Source organism: Opisthocomus hoazin, chromosome 15 (genome assembly GCF_030867145.1).
Source record: "Opisthocomus hoazin isolate bOpiHoa1 chromosome 15, bOpiHoa1.hap1, whole genome shotgun sequence".
NCBI lineage: Eukaryota > Metazoa > Chordata > Aves > Opisthocomiformes > Opisthocomidae > Opisthocomus > Opisthocomus hoazin.
The window spans coordinates 22,988,904-23,006,484 of record NC_134428.1 but is presented as its reverse complement, the minus strand read 5'-3'; the positions used below and the strand labels follow the sequence as shown (position 1 = coordinate 23,006,484).

Below are 17,581 nucleotides of genomic sequence, written 5' to 3'. Positions count from 1 at the left end.
CCGCCGTGACCAGAGCCGGGGACGGCTCCGGCCCGTTTGCGAGGAGCAGGAGCCCCCGCCGTTCCCCCCAGTAGGGTTCAAAGTTGGGGTGCCCCATCCCGAGGAAGCTCAGAGCGAGAGAGGGGTTACGCGAGGCCGGAGAGGCGTTGGTGCATGGCACATGCATCGGGGTGGGCATCTCAGCAGCTGCCTCACGAAACGCGCAGCGTCTTTGATGTCAGGGCAACGCCTGGGGGTCTGGATGGGGCTGTTCGTGCTGCCAAGGAGGGGTCGGTGCCCCCCGGACAGCTCGGGAGGGACAGGCTGGCAGCAGTCAGGCTCCTCCATCCTCCCGCCCCACAGACAACGTCGGAACCTCTCCAAAATTAGGCATGATGGAAGTGAGGGGCACGCGAAATTCAGATGGTCCGTCCAAAAAAAAAGGGCTGTGATGTTTGCCCGCAGTCTGGGGCCGCAGACCCCCGCCTCAGCGCTTTCACTCCCTTCACCCTAGCAGGGTTTGGTGGGGTTCCTCCCTTCTGCCTCGGCACTTTAATCCCTCTGCTCCCGGGGAAATGTAAGGGAAATGCTCAGAACAACTAGATTGGAGCAAGAAAAAGCCCCCAGTCCTTCCAAAAACCCTTTCAAACTTTAGGTCCAAGCTTGGGTCACTTCTTACTGCAGCGACGATCTGCTCAGCCCTTCTGCAGACTTCCCCTCTTGCCCCCCCTCCTCGTATCGAGGCACTGCTGCCAACCTCAACACGGCCAATCTGACGGCGGATTCAGCATCCAGCTTTTAGCCTCATTCCCTGATTTTTCCAGGCTCCAGGCAAAGCAAGGTCAGATACCTTTGCCCCAGGGAAGTGGGAGTTGGTTAGTTTTCCAACACTGCCAAGTGAAAATGGAGCTCCTCCAAGCCAGCACTGTCAGCTCGGGGACTCCAGAAATAAATGCATTAATATCTCCTCCAAGGAGATCTCCGGCAAGGAAGGCAAGATGCCCCCCGACCTGGGCCGGCTCCACTGCCCATGCAACTTCACAGAATCACAGAATGGTAGGGGTTGGAAGGGACCTCTGTGGGTCATCTAGTCCAACCCTCCTGCCGAAGCAGGGTCACCTACAGCAGGGTGTAGAGGACCTTGTCCAGGCGGGTCTTGAATATCTCCAGAGAAGGAGATTCCACAACCTCCCTGGGCAGCCTGTTCCAGTGCTCTGTCACCCTCAGAGTGAAGAAATTCTTCCTCATATTCAGACAGAACTTCCTGTGCTTTAGTTGGTGCCTTCTTCGGGGGAAATTTCTCCCGTGAGAAATAAGGACACAAGGCTCAGCGTCGACACCGGGTTTGCTGCCCTGGGAGTACAGCGTGTGGTGACTTCAATCCAGAGCCAGTTTGGCCAAGTAGATTTGAGCAGGTCAAAACGCTGACTCTGCACAAAACAGGACTACGGACCCAGGAGAGCAGCCAGAAGCTGCCCTGCAGGCACCACAGCTCCTCCAGGCACAGATGCTCCCAGAGCAAGGGCTGGAAAAAGTCCGCTGCGTTTGGAGGAGGGGAGGAAAGGCTTCCCAAGAGACTTTCCCATCTCTTCTGCCAGAACCTCCAAAACACACTTCTAGGCTTTGCAAGAAAGGCATCTGGTAACAGAAGAAACCACCCAAGGTGACAACAGGTCGTGCCGGTGCAAATCCCTCTCTGGCTGCGGGGAACGGGCCGGGGGGGTACGCCGGCAGGTGCTGTGTTTGCCCACGTAACCGCCACACAAACTCCCCGGCCAGGAGCAACGCTGGGCTACGAGAGGCTTCGCAAGCCTTAGGTGGACCTCACTGCCCGAGGGGACAACCCGGGGCACAGCAAGGGGGAAGAGCTGCTGCATAGGCAAACACAGCACAGGATGGATCCGAGGTGGACTTTGCTGAGGTCCCATCTGTCTCCCATGGCTGTTTTCCCTCGGGAACGCCAGTAGGTAATGCTATCTTCTGTCGACCGCATCCCAGCTCAGTGGTTTTGTTAAGCAGATGATCCTGGTACGACTACAGAACGAGCAAAATTTCCAAGAAGGTCAAACCTCTTGCAGAGCGGTGCAGATCTCCACATCGACCAGGGTGCCCCCACGAACACCCGGGACTGAAGCCCACCCAGGGTCCCCTTCGGGCGCAGAGGAAGACAGGCTTCTCTCTCCTCCCCGCTCTCCTACCTGCAACACGTAGCCCTCCCGGGCACTCTGCTCCCGGCCCAGTGCCACTTTCAGCTGGTCCTGCAGGTGCCGGTTCTGCTCCAGGAGCTCCAGGGCCTCCTTCTGCTTCTGCTCCAGCTGGAGGGACACGAACAGAGACAGCGTCCAGGGAGTGGGCAGGGGGTCGGACATCAGGAGTCGGCGGCTCGGAGGGGACGCAGAGCAGAATGAACGGGGCTTTTGATGGCACCACTGCTTTGCTCTGCTCTGGGATCTGGATTTCATTTTGCCAGGCAAGATCCCTCCCCCTGAAAGAACTAAGCTACGCGGTAGTTTAATTCGTAAAGCTCACCGCAAAGCTAAGGACGAATGGCACCAGCTCGTGCCAGGCAGGACCCAGGCAAATCCCAGCCCGGTTCAGATCAGCGATACTCCTGCTTACTCCACGCCTGCACCCTTTCCATTCCTGCTAATACACCTTCAGCCCAACCAACAAAAACCTTTGTTATCCCAGGCGTGGACCTCTTCCAAGCGAGCTGAGCCTCCCCCTCTCTGTTCCTAAAATCGTAAGATGGCCTGATGCGGGCTCCGCAAACAGGGAACCTTTGTGCTGTGTGCTATAACCCAAGCCAGCTTATAGCCTGGTAGACATAACTGCAGACACTAATCTACAGCTGCAGAGGCACACAGAAGCATGGGCTTGAATTTAGAATCTGCTTAACACACGTGGACTGTACCCATCTCACCAGAGGCAGGCTGCCAGCAGAGCCAGATGGGAACGGACACAGATCTGTGCCCTGCCAGCTCCCAGGGGATCCTACAGCATCCCCACTCGTCGCTGTCACAAAGTAGAAACAAACGCAGCTTTTTTAAACCTTGCTCAGCTTCCTACAGTTCCTGCAGTGGCCTGCACCCCACCTTACCTCCTTCTCCAGCAGCGTGGTCAAGTGCTGCTTCGTCAGCCCCTCGTCCCGGTCCTCGGCGTGGGCGAGGTGCAGGGGCGTGATGGGGATCTGCTTCTCCTCCCGCAGCGGCGTGGTCTCCACCTGGTGCCAGCGCTGCTCGATCTCGACGTGGACGTTCTGCGGTTTGATGTCCGTCGAGATGGGCAGGATCCGGTCCACCTCCATCCTTAGCACCTCTTCCGATCCTGCCCCGTCCACGGCATCGATCATCTCAAAGCGCTTGCGCCGCTCCTCCCGCCGCCGGGCCCGCTCCCGCTCCAGCTCTCCCGGGTCAGCATCAGTGGCCCCGGCGTCCCCGGGGAAGGCGGCAGAGCCGCTCTTAGAGGAGTCTGCAGCGTTTGCGCGCTCCTGCGCCAGGGCTTGCTGGATGGGGCGAAACTCGGCCCAGTCAAAGGTCTTGGATCGTCCTTCTCGCCGGCGCTCCCGGGCTCGGCTCCGCTTCTGCTCCGGGTCCAGCTCAGCTTGCTCCACATCTGGCTTCTCGCTCGGCTTTGGACTAGTCTCGAAGGAAGAGCTTGTTTTGCTTTTCTCTTCCGGCAGGGAGCTGCGAGGACAGAGAGAGGGTGAAGAAAAGTGTCAGTGGGTGCTCGAGACGGCCAGGCGCTCCCAGGCATGCTTCGAAGAGCCGGGTGGAAAGGGGCTGCTGGAAGCCCAAGCCAATGCCATGTGGGTGCCCCCCTGCCCCTCCGTCCCCCACTGCCTCTCGGGCGCAGGAGCCGCCGCTGCCCTTCCCCAGGGTTGCTGGTGTGCAAAGCCTTGGTGCAAGCGGCTGCTCGCGGGCACCCCCCGGTCCCCGGAGAGCAGCCGATCCCGATCTCGCTCCTCCTCAGCAGCCACCCCGGGGCCGGCCACCGCGACCCAGCAGCAGCCAGTGGCCGAGGCAGCGACCCTGAGCCATCCTGCCAGGCGGGGAAGAGGCTTCGGAAGCTCCTCCGGCGCCCGCAGCTGGCTCCCCGCCTGCCTCCCCGGCTGCGGGGCTCCATGCACACGCGCCGGTCGACGCGGCCATCGTCACGTGCTTGCGGGGAGGATGCCACCAGTCCCACCAAAGTCAGTCTGGCTTCGGAGCTGTGGGGCGGAGAAGCACAGAGCAGCTCCCAGAGGTCTTGGGTAACAGGGGGAAGGTTTTCCTTGAGCTTGGCAAAAGTCGGGGTATTAATGGGTCGAAAACTTCTCCGTGCCACTATCTGCACTGAAGGCGCAGATCTCCCCCGGGGCAACCAGCCTTGCGGGCAGCGCGGGCAGCCACCCCGGCACGGGGCTGCACGCCGTACGTGCAGTTGTTGGTGCAGCAAGGAGAGCAAGAGTTATTCAACACACCGTGGAAGTCACTGAAAATGCTGATTTCTCAAGCAAGGGATGATTTTTAGTGCTGAGTTAGAGAGTGGTGGGTTGAGAGGGGAGACATACTCGTCAAGCAGGGAAAGTTAACAGGGGAGGGCAATACTGTTTCCAACCTATGGATAATCCATAATGCAGTATTAGCTTATTAGATGTAGACATGCCAGCCTTGGAACATGCATCAAAATTAAAAAAGAAAATAGCAGTATGCTAAGTTTGCAGAGGAAGTCTGTCCTGAGGGATCGGCAGGCACCTGCTGAACCCTCCTTGCTATAAGGAGCCCCCGAGGTGCCTTCCAAGGCACTGCCCTGCAGCTCAGGGCAGCTCCTGGCTCTCCCCCCTCCCAGTACAACCATAGCATCCCCCGGGCTCCAGCCTCCAGCACAGCCTCGACAAGCTTTCTAGCAGGGCACAGTGGGAAGAGCTGGAAAGCAGCTCCCCGGGCCCTTCGCTGCAGGCAAACCGCTGCTCACTGGGCTCTGACCCCCAGGACCGCAAGCTCCGAGGCCACCATGACTGGGAGGGAGCAGCAGCCACAGCTTCTCCTCCCGCCTCGGTAACACAGCCCAGCGCCCGCAGCCAGCGACCTCCTGTATGTGCCATGTGCCCAAAACAAAGAACGGAGCGGAAGAGATGACGCTGCATGGGTCCGGAGCTAGTATCTTCCGATGCACTTTCACCCACGACCAAACCACAGCCTCAGTAGAGCTGGGGTTTCAAGAAACTCGAGCAGTTACAGGCTAAAACCAGCTCAGAGATAATCCCATCTTCAGCTCTGTCACCTCCAGCTAATGACATCAACCCAAAAGGCATCACGACGGAACCTCCTTGCTCCTCACCCATCAGAAGATACTGCGTGACTCCAAAGCCGTGCGCGCAGTCTGGAGCCAGGCAGTGACTACAGCTGCATTTTAAATAAGTAAAGCGGGGATGAGATGGAGTCTTAAGACGGAGCAGAGCGCTAGGAAAAAAGGGGCCCTGGGTCTCCTTGGACGTTGTTAGGAGACAGAAATTCTGCTGCTCTGAATACCACGTGGAAGAAGCTCGGCATTTCTAGAGGTGACATCTCTCGCGAGCTCATTTCTCCTCGGCTGCTTTCCGAAGGGCACGGGATGTGTGTCAGGGAGCGGAGCGACGGCCGCGGGGAACCGAGTTAAGAGACTCAGAAGACTGACCCGAAGTTCCTCATTTCATCTCCCGCAGGTGCCCCACGGCTATTAATTCTGCTCAAGCATTACACCTCTCTCCCATCCCAGACAAATTAATTCAGATCACACAGGAGGGGGGGTCTTTGCTGCACAATGGTATTTATAGGTCAAAACACAAAGTTTTTTGGTTTTAATACAGGTGGCTGTGGGAGCAGTGCAAGCTGTGAGCCGAGCACGCTGTGACAGTGGACAAGCAGCACATGAGGGCTGCAGGGAACTGGGGGGGGGCACTGGGGAACTCAGCCTCACCAAGGCTGGGAGCTGAAGAAGGACCCAACGCTGAAGCGGCCACTTTCTTTCTTGTGGGTATTTTATATCTGCATGGTCATCGTTAGCAGAGCGTAATTAGTGCCTCTGCAGTTTGCAGGGCACTGCTGAGGGCAGGGAGCAGTGCAGAACCTGCCTCCCCTCCCCAGGTGCTGACACACGCAGCAATACAAACAGTAATTAGGACATGAATAACCAGGAAAACGTGTGTTTGGCTCAGGGGAGACATGGCAGAGGGTTAACGAGAGCATGCAGAGCGGGACTGGCCCCCAGGACCGGCCGAACACCACCGCCCTCCGGCACAGCCGAGCATCCAGACTAACGTCCCTCTCACACTCCGGCCGCGCCGTGCAGACGTTTGCCACCTCTCCATGACGAGCCTTTGGCAGTCTGTCCTCCGGCTTTCCAGCAGCCCCGTCCACAAGCCGCAGATGTTAACGACGTGCCCGAAGCCAGGCGGGACGGGCTGGGACACCCCGTGCACCCACATGCCACGGCAAAGGGCTTGCGAGCAGGCACCGGGTGAGCACAGCCCCACACAACTTCTCCACAACGTGACTAACCCGTGCCAGGCTCTACCCCATCCGAAACCAGCTTGGTGGAAAACACAAGTGCACCTGTAATTCCTTTTACCCCAGCTCAAGTCTGAGATTCCCGGTCTGTTTATGCAGCCTAACAAGCTACTGCCCAACTGGTACCTGTGCTTGGACCCTCTCACTGGGGTAAGCCAAGACAAACCTCTTTGCACGGGCTCAGAGCAGACGCAGAGGCAGTGAGCACAGCAGCACCGTGCTACAGTAACCTGTTAGGCTATAAATGTATCTGGCTCTTTAGAGGCAGAGAGGTCCCCTCAAATTTCCTTGGTCTTCATCTTCGTATCTAGTCACATCGGAAGATACCAGTGTGGGGAAATCAAGTGTCAAGAGCAGGCTGCTTCTTCCCTTCTCTCTGGCTTTTATTTCAAGAAAAAAAAAAAAAGGGGGGGAAAAAAAAAAAAAAGGGAAAAAAAAAAAAGAAAATCAAGAAAAATAAATGGAAACTGCAGGACTTCCCATCTGAGGTGCAGAAAAGGAGGAGCATGCAGTGAATCACGAGATATACAAACCACAAAACGTTAATACAGGAGAGAACACAGTTTTCCAACCTGGGCTTCAGCACGGATAGTTTCAAAGAGAAGTTTTTCCTGGGATTGCATGGAAATCAAACATACACAGGAGTGAGGAGAGAGGCGGCTTCCCCGAGACCCCCGCGAGATCCACCAGAGCTCGGGCAAGGCTGGGCAACGGTGGCCGAGTGCCAAGCGGGATGGGGAAGGAGCGGCTGGAGCATCTCCAGGTCAACAGCCCCGGGTGAGAAGAGCCATTCCGTCAATGTGGGGACAAACCTGGCAAAAAACCTGCTCGCTGCAGGGAGGGACAGGAGACGCAGTTAACGGTGCGGCCGTGTCCACGAAGCCTGTAAGAGGTGGCCCGTACGAGTGCGGCTGGCGCGGTTAGCTGTGAGGAGGTCAAACACCCTTCACCCCCAGCCGCAAGCGCTCACAGATCGCACTCTGTGAAGTGGGGGGGTCCCTTCCTCTGGCACTGACGGCAGGAGGAGACGCGAGCACTACTAACGCGAAAGGGGAAGGAGCCGCGGCAGCTATCTGGAAGATCAAAAGAGGAGGGAAGACGATTCGCTGCCTGGAGTTTAAAAATATATCGGAGCCAAACAGCTTCTAAATTGAACCCTGGGCTCGTGCTGCCGTGACCCGCGGAGGGGCTGGGCAGCTCGTGCTGAACAGTAGCCAGAGGAAAGGGGGAACCCAGCACAACTGAATCCAAGTGGTTTCACAATACCTGGTGGGAATCCAGAGGAGCCTTGATATAGGAACAGTATTTCATATTCCTATGCACAAATTAAAGCCACATTTTCAACCCTCTTTGAAATCTGCAGGCCTAAGAGTAACTCAGCATATCAGCATCCCCACAAAGCGTATCCAAATTAAGCCCAGAGAGAGGGATGTGAGAAAGAGCCGCAACTTCCAGGAACGGACAGGCTCAGAAAAGAGGAAAGAAAGGGGATGAGGGGCGAGTTTCTCCTGCACAGCAAACCAGACAACTGCAGGGGCTTCTAAATTCCTCCCTTTACCTTGTTACATCAGGAGCAGTGGTGGGGCGAACGTGCTTCATGATGGTCTGGATCCAGTTGCGGCGAATGCCCGACGTCATGGCGGAGAGGGTGAACTCTCCTTCCTTCGTCTACGGGGAGAGGAAGACCAGCTCATAGCAGCTGACTGCACCCACCAGCACCTTCTCACCCCCCCCGCCCCAACCCTGCACCCAGCCCCGATCACCCAGCACGCTCACGGGGAGAATCAGCGTTTCTCAGCCATCAGGCTAGTTTTTCTGCAGCTGAGACCCTAACGCTGAGACAAAATCTTCTCTTTCCCCCTCCATTTTTTGAGCACCGAAAAACCAGCTCTCAAACCCAAGGCCACAGCTCGCTGGAGCAAGGGGGTGATGCCAGGTGGCCTCTCTTAGGTGTCTGGGGAGATGTTTTCCCTGTCTCCGATGAGCATCCCCAGGCAGCAGCACGGCATGAGCAGCCCCATCGGCCGTCCCGCAGCCGGACTCTTCCTCCTGCCCACATTTTCCTTACGTGGATCTGGAAGCCGTAGTTTCGCTGAACCGGGTACTCCGTAACATCGTAGCACGTGGATAAATCGATTTCTCCATCCAGGTCAGCTGCCTGGAGAGGGAAGAGGTAAAATAAGCCGTAGTGCTTTGCAACCCCAGAGCGCGGTGGGCTCGCGGGGAGGCACGCAGCAGGTCCTCGGGAAGCGCAAAGCCCAGAAGAGCGGTGCTCCAGGACCCCGGCATCTGGGAAGACAACCTGCCCATGGTCAGCTTAAGAGCACCTGTGGCTGCCCTGGGTGCAGAGCAATGGGTTGAATGCCACTGGGGAAGACTCCTACCTCCTCCGCCACCGAATCCCGGTAGTATCTCAGGCTCTGGTCGGTCAGCACAAACCAGTGCTTCTTCCACTAGGAAACAACCGAGATGGGGAAGTTACCAGCAAAGCCCGGGCAGCTCATCACAGGTCACCCAGCAGCGATGCTCCGCAGGGAGGCAGCTCGCAGCCTCTCCCTTCCCAGCTCCACACCCGGCTTCACAAAGAGACCCTCCCGAGGGGAAGGGGAGACCCAAACAGTCGGCAATGCAAGGGACACCGTGATGGTTTGCACTGCCAGGACCCCGATTTCCCCAGCGCTGCCGCACCGGCAGAGCACCGGACCCTCAGCGTCACCAATCCTGCATGTGATGGTGAAACATCGCCAGAGCCATGGGGCAGTTGGAGCCTTTCCATTAGCTCCACTAAGACGATGCTTTTAGTGGCCGCACTTAAAGCCTTGGAGGGACTTTTTATTAAAAAAAAACAATTAAAAAAAGCAGTAAAACATTCATGGTTTGTCTGCAGTACCTAGAAACTGAGTTGGAGACTATTCCTGGCCCTTGCTCTATACAAATACTCCTTCCACACGCTCCCAGAGAGGCACAGGCTTCCCCAGGGCAGCTTTCAGTTAATCAAGCACTCGCTCCAGCAGCTGACTCCTGCTCTGGCTGCCTGCAGATGGGTCCTCAGCCCCAGGGCCCAACACACCAGTGGGTACCCGCAGCGGAGCCCAGCCCACGGCACTCGCAGCCGTGGGCAAGTCATCCTCATTCTCCCTCACCAGGCTGAGCAGGAAGGAAGGAAATCCAGACAAGGGATGGTGTGCAACCAGCCAGGGACCCACACTGCCCTGGCATCAATGCCCATCGCTAAGGCTCTGATAGAGCCACACATCCCGCATCCCTCCGGGAATGGACAGGAGGAACACGGCAGGGGCTGCTTCACTCAGCGCCAGCTCAGAGGCACTTCTTTATTTCTTGGCTTTGCCATTTCCCCGGCGCTTAGGAGACCTTTCCTGAGCCTCATTACTGACGCCAAAGAGGTTGCTGGGTCACAAGGGAGAGGAGACTAATACGAGAACGGGAACACGAAACCAGCGCTGCTATCTAAGCTGCCCTGGCTCCCTAGAAACACACGACTCGATATCCAGCCGTGGGGCTTTGAAACTTCCCCAGGACAGAGCACCAGCTACTCCCGCTCCAAGACAAACACCGCTTGCACAGGGCTCACACACAGCCACTGCTGCCCGGCTCCAGAGCCGTGCAAATTCCCTGTCGCTGCTCTGCCCCGAGTGCCTACGTCTGGATTCTCCCATCTCGAGCACGGCCCAATACTGATCTACCCTGCATGGACATCGGGGCTTCGGCAGCGCTGAAAGCAGCCCCTGCACAGCTGGCACGTTGGAGTGGCTGTCAGCTGCCAGAAACCGGGACCGACCGTGGCACTGAAGGCTGATGCGAAGGGCAGACCTTCTCCCAGACTCACCTGCCCGTCCTCATACTGCTTTGTCAACCAGCCCTTCTTGAAGTTCAGCAGGTCGGGCTGCAAGAGAGGAGAGAGGCGATCAGAGCGGAGGGTTGGAAGCGCCCACACCCAGCAGACAACAGCAGCAGCTTGACAAAACACAGCACAGCGATAAAAGAGACCAGAAACAGTTAAATTGGATCATTCTACTGTGTGGAGGCTAAATGTCCGCTCCCAGGAAGAACAGAGAGCTGCTGTACAGTTTATTCAGGCTGTCCCCTTCCTAGCCCTTCTCTTGCAATTTCCTACCGCTACGCTGGCATTACAGAGGCAGGAGAAGAAAGGGATTAGCAAGACTGCAGGCAGTTTTGTCCCGCTATTATGTGTTACGAAGGACAAACTATGTGCTACCGATGCAAGGCTGCAGGGTTCAAAACAAGACTGAGCTCCTGAGGCTGGAAATACAGGGAAATCCCAGCGCTGCACCGCCCAAACGACACCTGCTCTTTCCTCCAGAGCAGGGGCACTGGGATGTTGAAGCTCTGAGAAAAGCAACCAAGACAGCGTGGGATAACTCCCGCCAGCCCTGCAAGGACGTGGTGGAAACGCTTCTGCTCCCTGGAGGCCGAGCTCCTCCACGTGCTGCGGAGCGGAGGAGGAAAGGACAGCAGTGTGTGAAACGCAGCTGGAGCCTCTGAAATGGGCTAGAGCAAGGGGAGCAACGGAAAACCGGGGTCTGGAAGCCTGTTCAATAAACCAATGCTATGGGGCGGCACATCCCACATTTGAGTGCTCCCACGGTGGTGGCAACCCAGCCCCGCTCCACAAAAACACAGCGGAAAGTAAATGCCACCCTGCCCATCCCGAATCCCGAGAGAAGCGGAGGAGGGAGCGGGCAGACGCCAGCCTGCGCAGCCCTGGCTGTGATGTGGCCGCAGGCAACGAACCTGCCGAGCCCCGCCAGGACCTGCTGACGAGGCAGCGACAAGCCACCAACAAACCACAGAGAAAATTGCATTTGCAATGACTACATCCATCTCTGAAGTAGGCCATGAGGAGCTGGGCATTCTAATCTCAGCCTTAATGTACCCTGAGAGAGCGATACCACTGCACGCCTGCTCCTCCTCTGCTGCAGCGCAGGTGGGATCGTGCGTCCAGGACCCGGGTCCTGTTTAAGCCCTTTCTTGTACCAGGGGAGAGCGCTGAGCAAAGGGTCTACATTTTGGATCAAAACCAACCGTCTCCCAGTCACACACTTTGCAGAAAAGGAAAACAGAAGGGCTGCAAGTGCTACAGTTGCGCATGGGCTTGTTATTTATCAACCGGGAAGCAGCACGACACAAGAATCTTCCGCAAAAGCAGACAAACCCCTCCTTAGCAGCATTCATACCACTTTATTACACTGGTTAAATTCCTTAAAATTTAAGTGAAGTTGCAGAAGCACCCAGAGAGGAAAGACGCTGCTAAAGAGTATCTGCACATTACAGGCGAGACACTACAGCAGCACTCGGAGCGGGAAGGATTCTCCTGCAGGTCCCGCTCCTCCACGGAAACCCCTCTGCTTCCCTCTGAGCGCTCGGGCAGGCAGGAGAGCGCAGGTTTTGCCCAAAGCTGCAAAGCTGCCGAAGCGCAAAAGGTTTGGGACCAGCTGCCACTGATGGGTGTAGACATTCGAAACCAAAACCAGATGAAGCACGTGATGGAAGAGACACCCACACAGCGCACACCACAGCTCTGCTGTAACCCACCGAGCCTAACAAGGGATGAAGTCTCCCTCGGCTTTATCCCGAGGGATATCCCATCTAATCTGACACAGCGAGCCTGACAGGCAGGGTAGAGTCTCGCAGTCACGGTCATAAGCCAGCAGGCATGCAGGTTTTTCTTACGTAGCTACTTTTATAGCAGGAGTGGATGAGGGGACTGGAGCATCTCTCCTACGAGGAGAGGCTGAGGGAGCTGGGCTTGTTCAGCCTGAAGAAGAGAAGGCTGAGAGGGGACCTTAGAAATGCTTCTAAATATCTGCAGTGTGGGGGTCAGGAGGACGGGGCCAGACTCTGTTCAGTGGTGCCCAGCGACAGGACAAGGGGCAACGGGCACAAACTGAAGCAGAGGAAGTTCCAGCTGAACCCGAGGAAGAACTTCTTCCCTCTGAGGGTGACGGAGCCCTGGCCCAGGCTGCCCAGGGAGGCTGTGGAGTCTCCTTCTCTGGAGATATTCCAGACCCGCCTGGATGCAGTGCTGTGCAGCCTGCTCTGGGTGACCCTGCTTGGGCAGGGGGTTGGGCTGGGTGACCCACAGAGGTCCCTGCCAACCCCTGCCATGCTGGGATTCTGTTCTGTTCTGTGGTTCATGCAAGGAAAAGGTTTCCTTCCCACTGACTGCATGCTTCTCTTGCCTTCATTAGTGATGTGCATGGCCACTTAATGTGCACTTCTGGCACCTTTTTTATTACCACCAAGAATTTAAAAAACACTTTTGTGGCTGTACAAGTCTACATGAAAAGCTACTACAGAAACACTAAGCTACTGCATATTTCTGAGAAGTCCTTCAGCAGAAGCTGTCCAAGCTACGAAAAATGCAGCCCGTATTTACAGTGGCGGTGTAATCCTTCTGAGAGATTAGCAGATGTGTTTATTTTGTTCCTACAGCAGGGCGGTGAGTGAGAGGAGAGCATTTCGTGTTTGTTCTGTACTGTTTGCCTCCAGGTCTGGTGAGCATTTGAAACATGCCAAGGGAGGGAGGCTCAGGAGGGCAGGTTCAGCCCTTCCTCACAGCCTTCGTCCCACTCACACCCACCTGCAACTGCACAAACACCAAGGAAGCGGCATTAGAAAACCAGGCCATGTGTTTGCTCTCCTTGACATGCCGAGTGTGAAGCGGGAAGCCAAGTCACTGAAACCTGCTCTGAACCCGAGCATATCCCATGTCCTACATGCTAGCTGCAGGGAGAGCAGCAGCCAGCCCCGTGTTCACTGGACCTGCCCGGCAAGGGCCTCTCACGTCCTCCCCCAAGGCAGAGGACGTGGCCCTGGTGCTCACCGTCATAGAGGACTCCGTGGACCTTCTGTCCAGAGACTTTGCCCGGCGATGGGGGGACAGAGGAGATGCAGACACATCCAGGACGGAGCCCACAGCTGCACCTTCGCAAGTGAAGTCCTGCGTAAACAGCGTTAGCCCAGATCAGCGCAGGAACTAGGACAGCGCGTCCCACTCTCTTGGCCCATGGCACAAAAATCCACTTATTTCAGGGGCATCTCAGGCTCAGAACAAGTGTCATTTCACTGGCAAGACATTTTTTTTTGTCCTCTCGTGCATTAATTTGTTCCCAATATATCTAAGCTTATCTGGGACTCTCAAGGCTGCCTGCTTCTTTTGTCACTTCGCCCCGTCCTGATGTGTCCTGCCACGCCAGATCTGAAGTTTCCCTCCTTCTGTTTTGGAGGAAGGAGAAAAGACTGCCTGAAGCTCCACTGCTCTGCAGCTGGGCCAAGGGAGCAGAGCAGCAAGCAGCAAACCCGCACAGGCTGAGCACACACAGCGGTCTGGCTCCCGCACGAGCCTGCCTGTGACTCCAGATCCCCTGCTCCATCCAGGGACAAACCCTATAGCTAATCCCTAGAGCTAAACCCTCTGTCCCGGTCTGCCGGATCCCAGGGGCCACCCTCCAAACCCCCCCACCAGACCTCGGCCCAGCAGCTTACCCGTTTCCGCGGGAAAACCCTCTTCTCGCTCCTGCCCTGCCGCGTCTCACTGGAAAGGGCAGTGCCGGCTGACACGTTCGTCTCCATGTGCTCCGCGTTCTCAATATCTAACGCCTCAAATTTTTCAATTACCTGGGATCGCCTGGAAAACAGAGAGAAAGGGGAAACCAGAGCCCGTTTAAACACATGAACAGTGACTGCGCTGAGCTGTGCAATCCCACCAATGTAAGGCTGCAGAATGGCTCGACCCAGTGTTCATGCACACCCGGCTTTTGGTCCCTGTTTCTCTGCAAGCTCCAGCGTGCACAAATCCAGGGCAAAACGCCCCGATCTGACGTGCACCGTTTTACCTGCAGCCAAAGTGGGGAAAAACCTCACACTACTCAGCTCCACAAATACTATCTTCTTAAATATCTAGAAAACCCTTGCAAAATCAGCAATGACTTTTTTACTTATGAATTTTACAGCCTTTGAGAAGCAGGGATTACTGAGCAGCTTTGGCTTAAGCGTTGTCTTTGGTCTCTAGCACCGCAGCTATCGACGGCTCCCCAGGCCACGGAGCAGAGACACGTCAGACCAAGCTGGGGTGCGGAGGTTACGGGTGCCTACGGGTCACCCTGCGTGTTCACTGCGACAGAGACCCTGTCAAAACCCAGCCCCGCACGGGTAACGTCCACAGGACTGCACTGGGTGAGGAGTGTCCGTAGGTGCCTCTGGACAATGGGGCTGCCTTGCAGGGTGCCGAGAGGCATGAGGAGATGAGGAGCACCCTGTGCAGGCACAGCAGGGCATCCCCTGCAAAACCTGGGGCTCTTCCCTCCTCTCAAACTGGTCTGCAAATCCAGTATGGGCAGCAGGGAGCACAACCCGGGCTCTCGGACACCGTCTCAGTGGCCCATCGCTCCATGGCACACGTGTCCATGGATGGAGCAGGAGCCAACCCTGGACCAAACCCAAATGGGATGCTCCTAAGAATGAGCAAACAACAGGCCTTTGCAGGTGGACTTGCCAGCGCTGTTTCAGCATGAAAAGCTGCTCACTGACCCACAGGAGAGGAAATACTGGAATTTTCAAAGGACCTGCTGGTATCTAAGTTTGAAGCCCAGGAGTTCGGGCAAGTATCAACCTCGGGTCTTTAACCACAACCTGGGAATGTGAAGCAACAACCCACCACCAGCACGCACACCAGCTGAGCTCCAAGCTGTGAGGTTTAAAACTCAGTTTTGAACCTCTCCAAAAAGCTCAGTCCAGGTGGGTTTTTGACACAAAATTTGGACCCACACGTGCCGCATCTAAACTCGAGGCTGCTTGCTCTGTGTGAACCTCTGATGTGCATGAAAATCACAATGGAAACCACATGAGGGGAAACAGGTTATAAAACCGACATTCTTAACACTTCTCACAAAAAGGAACAGCAGGTTAAGGGCTCAAAAACCATGAGATGTTCAGTTTTCAACCAACATTTGAACCAAATTCCATAAATGAGAAGAACAGTCAGAGCACATCACATCCCCCGGCGGGCTGGGGGCCCCCACTGCTGCTCAGAGCCAGGCTGCCAGGACTGGGCGCTGAAGCCCACAACCGAAGAGGAAGGGACAAAACTGGCGGGGAAGACTTTGCTTTGTAAATTCAAACGTCTGTGATGTTTTTATGGGACATCTGTTCAGCCACCGCCACCTCCCAGTTTGCAGACTGGGAGCAGGCAGATCCCGGGCTGGTGCAGAGCTCCCAAACCCCCTAGGATGTTCCGCTCACAAGACGTCCGTTCACATAAGCCAGCCTCTGGAGAGCAAATCCTCGTTCTCAGCTCACCGACAGACAGGGAACTGTTTTGGAGTCACAATTTTTTAACCCTTTTTACACTGGCCCAGCCTTCTCTGAGTGTCAGTTTAGGAGGGAGTAAGAGGTCCATGAATTAACATTATCTATACCCTGTCAGGTGAAGGCCTGAAGAAAAACAAATCAGGAGAAAAAAAAAAAACCCAACCAAAAAAACATAAAACAAAATCAAAAGCAGGTTGATTTCTCATGAAAGGGGCTGCACCACCAGGTTGTTCTACGGCTTGAGATTGAGATGAGATGGTAGCGAAGCAGGCGAAGTAAAGGCGGACACGTCACACAGCAACACAGCAGGAGAAGGTGGAGAGCAACAAGACCTGGAAGAAAACAAGGCTGGAAAATGAATGAACAGAAGAGGAAATCATATATCTGCATCTACATACAAAACAAAATCAAAATCATTCCAGTAATTCGTCATTGAAAAAGGGAGGAGAAAAATAAATCACTGCAACCAAATCACAGCCCCAAGGGTTAATATAATCCAGATTACAGGAAAGAATCGGGCTTTTTTCCCCATTAGCTCAACATTTCAGAGTGGTTACTGCCAGAGATCCTGGGGGCACGGGGAGGGGAAGAGCTCTCCTCTCCTCCCCACCGCGCCGAGGAGAGAGCTGCTCCCTCTGAACAGCAGCTCCGTGTTGACAACGCGAGGCTGCGGACGGGTACGAAGAAGCGTTTTAAAAGCCGCGGTGCCATTTAGTGCTTTCTCAGCTGCAAAGCTCGTCCCAAGGAGTTCCTCGGCCATGCTGGCTGTTAAATCTTTTCCAGGCCACTAAACCCGAGCCGCAGATCTCGGCTGTTAGGTGGAGGGGTGTGTGCGGTGGGAAGGAAAGCTATAAAGACCAGCACGAGCTATCGTTAAAGTGATTTTCTTTCTTTGATTGGAAGAAAGGGCTTGTTTTTATTGGATTCATTCATTATTTAGCAGCAAGAAGGACAGTGAGTGTCAGGAAAAGGAAGAGGAATTTCCCCAAAAGGTCCACAAAAATGAACAGGATAGTTACACAAGAAAAAAACCCAATACTTGGGAGAGCAGGCGCTCCTCTCTATGGGTAGAAGCAGCATTCAGAGCAGAGCCTTACACGTCAAGCAGCTCCAGAGAAGGAATTTGAGAAAGGGAAGCCTTTTAAGCAATTTCAGGCAGCCCTGTTATTTATAGAGGCTAGAAATACTCCTCAGCCCCCTGACCACGCTCCTACAGCAGATTCAGCAGATGCCAGCGTGAGCAGAACGTGGGGTCAACTGGGAAAGCCGCAATTTTAGAGGCTGCATCCCTGGAAGCATGCAAAAAAAAAAAGCCAAGTTTGCCAACCAGACATCCCAGTGCTCCCTGGGGAGCTGCAGGATGTGGGGAAGCCGGCAGCCGCAGACCCAGAGGAAGGGACTCTGGGTCTCAGCACCCCAAGGACTCCCCACCCGATGGTGGTCTCCTTCCCAACGCTGCTCGCACGTTCCGGAGATGCGCCAGGACTTATCCCCGCAGCTGCAGAGCTCCGCTGGGATATGGGGACCAGCATCCAAGGTTGTCCCTGCAGCCCCTTCCGCTGCGATTCTGCGTGCAAAACAGGCTTCGAGAGTTATCTATGGGGTTTCCAAAGAGCTGCCCTGGCTCTTTCGCCCTAGGCATGGGTCTGAGGTGGGAGACCTGAGGCATGGCTCAACCTCTCCGGACACAGACCCTCTGCCCTGGCCCGGTCGGACCCCCT

The 17,581-nt window shown here is 55.7% G+C and overlaps 1 protein-coding gene across 9 annotated transcripts in view; it reads right to left on the bottom strand.

The window, feature by feature from the left end:
- MPRIP (myosin phosphatase Rho interacting protein) overlaps positions 1-17,581 on the bottom strand; it is an 82,950-nt gene that overhangs the window by 16,648 nt on the left and 48,721 nt on the right. For 6 of the 9 annotated variants that reach the window (XM_075436670.1, XM_075436673.1, XM_075436677.1 and 3 more), the window contains 9 exons: positions 14,037-14,178; positions 13,375-13,491; positions 10,357-10,413; positions 8,894-8,962; positions 8,578-8,667; positions 8,068-8,177; positions 7,082-7,120; positions 3,080-3,665; positions 2,178-2,294 (listed from right to left, as the gene is read on the bottom strand). In XM_075436670.1, coding sequence (XP_075292785.1) covers positions 2,178-2,294; positions 3,080-3,665; positions 7,082-7,120; positions 8,068-8,177; positions 8,578-8,667; positions 8,894-8,962; positions 10,357-10,413; positions 13,375-13,491; positions 14,037-14,178 — 1,327 coding nt within the window. The remainder of the gene's footprint in view (positions 1-2,177; positions 2,295-3,079; positions 3,666-7,081; positions 7,121-8,067; positions 8,178-8,577; positions 8,668-8,893; positions 8,963-10,356; positions 10,414-13,374; positions 13,492-14,036; positions 14,179-17,581) is intronic. The other 3 variants (XM_075436672.1, XM_075436678.1, XM_075436679.1) reach the window with 1 other exon arrangement.